At 30.7% G+C, this 10023-nt stretch overlaps 1 protein-coding gene across 1 annotated transcript; it reads right to left on the reverse strand.

The window, feature by feature from the left end:
* Positions 1 to 3889: 3889 nt before the first annotated feature.
* LOC113385982 (zinc finger protein 2 homolog) lies at positions 3890 to 5957 on the reverse strand. Its single transcript, XM_026623801.1, has 3 exons — positions 5495 to 5957; positions 5013 to 5435; positions 3890 to 4790 (listed from the first exon to the last, which is right to left on the reverse strand). The coding sequence occupies exons 1-3, from the start codon at positions 5955 to 5957 to the stop codon at positions 3934 to 3936; spliced, it is 1743 nt and encodes a 580-aa protein (XP_026479586.1). The 3' UTR covers positions 3890 to 3933.
* Positions 5958 to 10023: the final 4066 nt, after the last annotated feature.

Genomic DNA, 10023 nt, shown 5'->3' on the forward strand with positions numbered 1-10023 from the left:
TACTGCGTCTGCATACAGTAGATTCGTTTCATAATACTGAATCTTTCAAATAAATTTGTTGAAAATAAATTATTTTTGTTTATATATGAGTACATATATATTAGTGATGTTCCGACTCGGAAAATTCCTGATTCGAATGATTCAAATCTTTCATTTTCATGATTTCAAATCTTTGTATTAGTGAAAAATCTCAAGCAACAATGTCTGTACTTGTTAACAGATTTCGCACCAGTTTAGGAAAGTCGGAGGTGATAAATCTCCAATACAACCCTGCTCCGATTCACTCCGAGGGAGGAGTCATATTGGAGTGAGTTACCCACCTCTCTCTCTCTCTCTCTCTCTCTCTATATATATATATATATATATATATATATATATACATACATACATATACTAGCAAACCCGACGAACTCCGTTTCGCCACAAGATGGTTTCGTGAGAAAGATGAAGAAATTTTTTGTTTGTTTTATATTCGAAAAGGAAAAATGTGATTTTATTATACAACAGTAATGAATTTATTTCAATTACAAAAATGAAGTGTTTTTTAGTTGAACTTCTCTAAGTAAATGAAAGTGAATCCGCAAATTATCCGTTTTATTGAAGTGCTCTTTGGTAAACCACATTTTTTGTTTTTTGGTCTGACGTTAACACAAACAAAGCGGATGGATTTCCAACTCGTAAACAGGCAACGTATAACTGCCCATGTAAAAAACAATGATTTTCTAAATAATCTATTTGAAATTTATCCCGCAAACACTAAGCGATTGGCCTTGCGACTTGTTATTGCAAACGCAAGGCAAACTGGAAATTGCAATCGTTTGAAGTCAAACGGAAGACCAGTCGGAATCATTAGTATGTCACCAAATCGCCAGCAATTTTTTGTTGAATGGTGCAATTCAGTGCGTGTACATCATTATTCTTTGCGGCAAGAATTGCTCGTTGACAACCAAGCATAATTCTGATAACTCTCACTAATGTAATTACTCGAATTTTTAATTACGGTGCGTGAAGTTCCAGTAGCTTGCATTAAGGCACGATGCCATGCACAACTAATTTTCTTAGCTATAAACCTTGCGGGGCCCGAGACCTTTGCAACGAATGCAAAATTGTCGAAATCGGTTTGTGCGTTCTGGAGTTTTATCGTCAGGAAGGAAAACCCGACTTATTTTTATATATATATGTAGATAATCTATTTGAAATTATTTTAAACAATTGTTGATTATTTTCATTACTCGAATTTTTAATTACGGTGCGTGAAGTTCCAGCAATTTGCATTAGGGCACGATGCCATGCACCACTAATTTTTTTAACTATAAACCTTGCGGAGCCCGAGACCTTTCCAATGAATGCCAAATTGTCGAAATCGGTTTGTGCGTTCTGGAGTTATTTCGTCAAGAAGGAAAACCCGACTTATTTTTATATATATAGAAGATAGATATTTTATTGTAAATATATATACATATATTTAAGAGATATTTTATTGATATGATAAGGGTTTCTTTTCTAAACAATTAATCCAATAAATAAAAAACTATAAGTTTTTTTTGTAGATATATTTTTTTGTAGACGTTTCGGAACTAGGTACGTTCCATCATCAGGTTCTTCTGTCAAGAACAATAATAACATAATGAATATAAAATAACAAAATTGATGATGATTACAGAATATTGAAAAAAATTATAAATGAATGGTTTATGTACTTTTTCTTAAAAAATGAAGCATTAAAAAAGAAAAATATGTAAAATGTTATTACATTTTTTAAATATTTTCCTTTTTTCACTACTCTCCAGGAGTGGATGTTTATAAAAACTGTGGCAATATTTACCATGTGAATGCTACAAAAGAAAGGTTTTGAATTTGTTGTCGGTAATTTTATACAGTGCTTTGATGTGAGCAGTGAAGTTTCAAGTGATAAACATATGGATACCAATAACATCTAAAAACAAGTATTGAGTGAGCTGGTCATTTGAGCTTTAGGAAACAAACAATGATGTAGTGGTGCTGAGTAAGCATATGATGCAGTAGTTGCTGGGAAAGCATATGAATACAAGGATCAAATTTCCCAGACATAATAATAATGAGCAAAATAAAAGATAAAGAATGCATAATTTAGCAACTTGGGTGGGCTCATTAATTAAGTTATCAATGGGGAATGCTCTCTCTTGTTGGAATGTGGTGATATTAAAAATCGATGAAGAGATTTCCTACTGATTATATATAACAGTTTTGATTTAACAAGTAAAAGAGCGCATCAAAAATCGTGCTTTACACGTGGGGACCGCATCAAAAATGATCTTCCAGATAACCCATATCGTGTGCCTACCGGAGGGCAAGTGGTCCATTAATGTAATTGTGTTGTGTGCCACCGGTGGCCATGCAGTCTTCAAAGTGTTAAAAACAATAATTGTCCTATGCAGCGTGCACCCTATTTATTCGATGAATGATTTTTTAACTTCCCGAAGGAGAAGTTTATGTTTTCATCAAAAAATCCGATTCGCTAATTTTATGTATTCTCGACGTTTCAGGCCATTCTGAATCGAATGAGACCAAATTTGGAAAATGTGTGTGTGTGTGTGTGTGCGTGCGCACCAACAGATTTTTTGCCGTAAATCGCCGTTTTCTCAAAAACGGCTGGACCGATTTCAAAAATTTAAAAGCCATTCGAAGTATCTCGATGAGGACTATTGTTTGTCAGTTTTGTGCGACGTTCGGCCAAGCCGTTTTTTCGTAAATAGCAGAGAAGTGAAAAGTTTTTCGTCCACGTTTTAGCCCGCAGTTCTGAATCGATTTTGAAAATTCAAAAATCGTTCGAAAAATATTGGGAATCGACCTGATTAGTTTTTGGCAGATATCGGCGGGGCCGTTTTCTTGTAATAAAGTTTTTTAAAAAAAATTTCGACGATTTTTATGATTATTTTTTTGACGGTAGATACCATAGTCTTCTATATCATACTAAAATATTACGGCCCTACGACAACTGGTTCAAAATTAACTTTAAAAATTCGTCAAAGTTTGCAAAAATTGGTATCGTTTTTTTGGCATTTGCCAAAATTAGACCTTTGATCGCCGTTTTCTCAAAAACGCCTGAGCCGATTTTAAAAATTTAAAAGCAATTTGATGTATTTCGGTGAGGACTATCGTTTGTCAGTTTTGTGCGACGATCTGCCAAGCCGTTTCTTTATAATTTGAAAAAAAAGTGTTAAACTTTTCGTCCACATTTAAGCTCATCCTACCGAACCGATTTTAAAAAATCAAAAACTGTTCGAAAGATGTTAGTTGGGAATGATACTGATTAATTTTAAGTGAAAATCTACCGAGCCGTTTTCTTGTAATTAATTGTTGAAAAAAAAATTTAAGCCGATTTTCATGGAACTTTTTTTGGCGATATACATCATGGTCTTATAGAACTTACTTTACTGTAATATTACGGCCTTACGACAAGTAGTTTAATTTTAAAAATTCGTCAAACTTTGCTAAAATTATTATCGTTTTTTTTTTAAAGTAGGATTGATGAAGTATATTATTTACACATTTTTTTTTTTGATTAAGTCGATTATTTACACATATCGGGAAGTTCATGTAACTTGCCTTAAGGCTAAATACCAAACCAACTAGTTTAATCTAGGTTTATCTAAACGCAAAAAAACTAAATAATGTCTTGAGAATATTTTAATATTTTATTATTGATATCCTATAAATCACGTTCCAGTTCTTCAAAACTAATTTCATGAAAATGATTTCAACATTCAAACATTTAAAAATAAAATAAATATAATGTGCCCAAAAGTGCATCCAGAGAACTCAATAAATTCATATATGCATATATTACAGATTAAACTTTATAAAATTAAATACGTATATGAAAATATGAAATGAGTGAGAAATAATTTAGTATGAGTAAAACCTTGAGATTCACATTCTTTTTCGTATGATTTATTTTCCTTTCTGATCATGTTCTTGTATATGCTTATTTAGGGTTTTAGCACTATTAAAACATTTTCCACAGAAATTGCACTTCTGAACTACTTGCTCTTCCATATGAATCTTTTTATGAACAGTCAAGTTGCTAGACTGGGTAAAGGCCTTATCACATACATCACATTTATAAGGATGTTCCCCAGTATGAACTCTCTTGTGAACTTTTAAGTTACTTGATTGATTGAAAGTCTTATCACAAATATCACATTTATAAGGATGTTCTCCGGAATGAACTCGTAAATGAGCCCAAAGAGCACTATTGTGAACAAAACTCCTGCCACAAATATTGCAATGAAATGGTCGTTCACCTGTATGAGATCTCATATGATCAGATAATGTTCTTGCGAGTATAAATGATTTACAGCAAATCTTACACTTAAAAGGGCTATCACCTGTATGAGTTCTCATATGCATGCTCAAGGTGTTAAAATACTTATATTTTTTACCACAAACAGTACAACTTACTGGTTGATTATCAGTATGAGTTTTTAAATGAATTTTTAAAGCGCTTTTTTCTGAGAAAGTTCTATTACATGTTTCACATTTATGTGGCCGCATTCCCGAATGGGCTCTCATATGCTTTATGAAACTATCTGGTTGTCTGAAGGTTTTACCGCACTGAGTGCAAAGGTGGGGACGTTCTCCAGTATGAATCCTTTTATGCATTGATAATGTATCAGGTGAAGCAAATGATTTGCTGCATATCTCACACTTAAATGGACGTTCACCAGTATGAGTTCTTAAATGATTTTTAAGGTGTGTGGCTCGGCCAAAGCTTTTATCACATATATTGCATTTATGAAGTTTAATACCTGTAAATATAATTTTAAAATCAATTCATATATTTCCAATATATATATATATATATATATATATATAGTATATATTTATAATTTATAATATATATATATATATTTATACACATGGTGAAATGTGAATAATTTTATATAAGAGCTAGTTGAAAATAGTTCAACCTGAGTTCTGTAATGATCTGCTTTTATATTCAACAGTTTTTTAATTGTTTTTTAAATTACCTGTGTGAACACGCATGTGCGCTGAGAGATTACTTTGGTCACTAAAAGATTTTGCACACAATTTACATGTAAAAGGTTTTTCTCCTGTGTGCGTTCTCAAATGAACTGTTAGGGCACCTGCCTCTTTGAATGATTTTTTGCATATTTCACAAAAAATATTTCGTTTTTTCTTTACTTTCTTTGACAATTTATTCTGGTTTTCTGTAATAGGTGATAGTGAATTTTCAACTGAAGGTAAATCAACATTCTGTAATTTTTGGTTGTCTAGTTCATAATTTTGAGGAATGATATTTCTTCCATTTTCTCTAATGAACCAAATAATTTCTTTACATTCAATATCTACATTGCTTACGATTTTATCAATATTTATTTCTGATGTATTTATACATGGAGACTTGATACTGACGGAGACTGATATACTATCTGGATATGTGTTGTTTAAATTATATTTGCAACACATTTGTTTGAAGTCAATAATAAACTGTCATTCAATTCAGATATTTGTGATTCTTCAATATCTACTCCCAAATTATTTTCTCTTTCACTAATATCATTTGCATTCACATTATCATCATACAAAAATTGTGAAGTAGCATCATTCGCTGATTGTGTTTCAAAATTTGGAATATGAAATATCACATGTCGAATAAGATGTAAAGATTCAGAAAATACATCGCCACATAAAGGGCATTGAAATAAACTCTTCTTAACATGTGTTTTAAAATGTGATGATAAAGCAGAAAAATTAAAAAATGTTGTAAAACATATTTTACATTGTTGCGTTGTCTCAATATGAGATTGCATATGAATCAATAAATCCTGAGTTTTCTTTGCACAAGTTTCACACTTTTGAGGAATGCAATTCTGAGGTTTTTCAAAACGTCCTTTAGAATCTAGCATTTTCATATTTTGAAAATCGTCAAACATCATTATTTCACAAGTCATATTGGTCGGACATAAAGTTATATTCAATGGTTAAATTTTGTAGAACTTCCACCAAACTTACATTGAATTATTGTTTAGTATAATTATTTATTATTTTTATAAAAAGTTGCATCAGTAATAATAAAGACAATTTTTAATTATATTTGTCTGAAGGAAATCTACATTTTTGGCCTTCACATTAATTCAGATATTATATTATATTAGAACATTCAAGCCCTAGACATATATTGATTATATATTTCAAGATTTCGATGTATGATTTAAGTCAATTGTTATAAAGTTATTTGTTTACTTTACTTTTTAACAAATCTTAATTTTGGAATGTGACAGGTAGATTTTGAAGATGATGAATGTAGAGTGTAGATGTCACTGCTAAATAATTAACGCCCCACAATTGATAAACTATTTGGTATTTTGCCTTGAGGCAATTTACATGAGCTTCACGATATGTGTAAATAATCGACTTAATCAATAAAAAATAGATCAATTTATGAGTGATTAAAAGCAACGAACATGTTAACTCTGAGTATTTTTTAAAAGCAAATTTTCAAAAATCAATCAGTTTCCGTACGACTTTAATGGTTTAGTTTGTTTATTAAGACCAAGTCAGACCAAGTACTCTATCGTTATACAAACTAAATTGTCTAATTTTCGTTTAACAAACGTCAAAAAAACTACTCATTTCCAGTATCATCCCAAATAGTATCTTTAGAACAGTTTTGATGAGCTTAAATGTGGACGAGAAGTTTAACACTTTTTTCCAAATTATAAAGAAACGTCTCGGCCGATCGTTGCACAAAACTGAGAAACGATAATCCTCATTAAGATACATCAAATGGCTTTTAAATTTCTGAAATCGGTTCAGACGTTTTTGAGCAAACGTCGATGAAAATCTCAAAATGCCAAAGAAACGATACTAATTTTTGCAAACTTTGACGAATTTTTAAAGTTAAACGAGTTGTCGTAGGGCCATAATATTTAAGTATGATCTAGAAGACTATGGTATCTACCGTCAAAAAAAAATCATAAAAATCGTCGACTAATTTTTTTAACACTTTATTACAAGAAAACGGCCCAGCCGATCTCTACCAAAAACTAATCAGCGTGATTCTCAATTTTTGAATTTTCAAAATCGATTCAGAATTGCGGGCAAAAACGTGGACGAAAATTTTTCCACTTTTTGCGATTTACAAAGAAACCGCCTGGCCGATCGTCGCACAAAACTGACAGACAATAGTTCTCATCGAGTCATCGAGATACATCGAATGGCTTTTAAATTTTTGAAATCGGTTCAGCCGTTTTTGAGAAAACGTCGATTTACGGCAAAAAATTTGTTCACATACACGCACACATAATTGATTTTTATTATTATATTGTTTTATTTATTATTAATTGTCTAGGCACGAATCGTATTTTTTGATGAAAACAAACTTCTCCATCGGGAAATTAATAATAGCACAAAAAATTTAATTATCCGCATTAACATTGTTAAAATATTATTTTAAATCGATGAGTTGTGATTCCACAACTCAATAATATGAGAATCTTCCGCAAAATTCATATTATGCCAAAATCCAAAATCTGAACAGGCGGGCCGGCGGGCCAGACCTGTTATTATATTGTCTAGGGGCCAGGCGGTTTGTTGCGTTGCTATTAAACGCCCCCGAAGCCACCCGAAGCTGCCCGAAGCATACCAAATGGCAAGTGACAGCCGAGAGACAATTTAATAATAACAGTGACAGTTCGTGGACTTGTTTGTTACCTTACAGAATCAAAAGCAATACATTTGTGATATGCTAGCCAAATATTAGAATTAAGATAAATAAATTGTGATAATGTGCTTATGTGATATGCATACATTCCATAGAATTTTGTGACAATAGTTTTTGTGAAAATGAATTCAATTCCACTTCCTAGAGGATTAGTGGAGTACCAATGATGTTCAGACTTGGAAAGGATGGTGCTTATTGAATGATAGAGAAATCGTTAGGATATCAGCAGAATTAGGGACACAATAAATTTGGCACAAATATTTATTGCAGCTCGAAGAAGTTGGATTTGGATGAAGTTGAGAAGTGGTATAAGGCTGAGGTAAACGCAATAGAATGCAACTATTATAATAATTCTTTCTTATTTGTTTTGTTTGATCCAAAGGTCACTGCTTGGGTGATTCAACTTTTCTGCAGGAGAGAGAAATAACAATCACTGTACAAATACTTGAGAATACTAAAATGATGATGTTATCACACAGTTATTGGTGATAGCCATTGAGGTAAAAGACAGAAAAACAATTAAAACAGTTTCAGACTATCTAAGCGTTTGTGTGAAATCAGAAATAGATGAAATTCAAGACAACATAAATAATTTTCTACATCATTTTTATTTATTGAATTCTCTGGAAAGTTTTTGTTAAATAATCAACAACTGGAAATAATAATTTTGGAGAATGATTTATTAAAGACTGAACTAATTACATTAGAGAAACAAAAAATTACACAGTTCAAGATATACAAAAACAAAGTAAAATATGAAATCAAAAATTGCAGCTAGATTATATTACAATTGTCTTGGTAAGTTCTGAAAATCGCTTTATACTCATAATTATTTTTAAAATATATATATATATATATATATATATATATATAAATATAAAATGTATTTATATCCTAGATATAGAACCTCTATTAACCGGACTAATTGTCATCCAGATAATCGAAAATCTGGATAATCCAATGTTATGAAGAATATATGGATGTGTATTTATCAAAAATAGCAAATGCATACATAGATATCAACGAAAATCAATGTTTCATAACAAATTAACAATTCCTTTCCTGTATGTACAATTGTACATATATATTTTCTTAGTTTATATACATAAATATACTAAATTGCAGCATAAATCGTGCAAAAATTCAAATTGTAGGTATGTACATACATATAGCTCTGTCGCAGTTGGTTCGATAACGCAAATCCATATAACCGAGGTCCGGTTAATCGAGGTTTTATATATATATTATATATATATATATATACATTTTATATTTAAAATATTTTATATTTTGATCTTACAGATTTCAGGTTAACTGTTTTCTTGATGCAGAGAAACATCATGGGAAGATTACTACAAAGCAATAATATTAAATATCTAAATCTTGGTTATTCACATTTTTTACAAAATGTAAATATCCATATACTGAAAGCAACAGATGTAGTTGATTTCCATGAATTATTTCAGTCTGGGAAATCACTGATAATATGATCTCTAGGATTGCATGCTTCCCTTGCATGGACTTCACAAAGGAGGAACTTTATGATTATATGACGACATTTGGATACTTTATTGAAGTAGAAAGAAAAAATATAGTTCTTCTTTTACGTAGATTATCTAGAAATAGAGGCTCTAGTACAATCAGTGATATTTTTAAACAAAAATCTTCAAATATATCTTTAGATCACTTTTTCAAGCTGTTAGTTGATTATTGTGAATCTAAAGAGTTGAAAACTGTGATAACAAAATGTATGAGTTCTCGTTTATTTTATAATGATTTCATACATATATCCACAATTGATAAGGAGCACTGGATTAATGTATCAATCACATTTTTGGATCTTATTCAAAGTCCAAATGATGAATCCATAATACTAAAGTGTATAACTATGCATCTAATTATTTAGCTGGCAATAATATAAATCAATATCTAATTGAAAACCCTTATGTCTACATAGCCACAATTTTATTTGACAAAACCAAGAATTTGTCTACTACATTTTCTCAAAAAATTTTAGATACTTCTAGTGAAATGTTGAAAAACAAGTGGTGGAAAAACTTCCTCATTTAAAACATTTTTTGCATTACATCATGAAAATAAAAAAGTTTTTCATAGTGATATATTATTAAATGACATACTTCAAGAACACTGTGATATTCAATTAATCAAAATTGAAGAAAGTGATGTAAATTTTGATAACATCCACTTAACAAAAAAATTTGCCATTAAAGCAAAATTAACTTATGATTATTATATAAAAAGTTGTGCTCCTTGTTTTGCGATATCTTTATATG

Source organism: Ctenocephalides felis, unplaced genomic scaffold, assembly GCF_003426905.1.
Source record: "Ctenocephalides felis isolate EL2017-DRISC unplaced genomic scaffold, ASM342690v1 CF-g0.4_SCAFFOLD_00845, whole genome shotgun sequence".
NCBI classification, from domain to species: domain Eukaryota; kingdom Metazoa; phylum Arthropoda; class Insecta; order Siphonaptera; family Pulicidae; genus Ctenocephalides; species Ctenocephalides felis.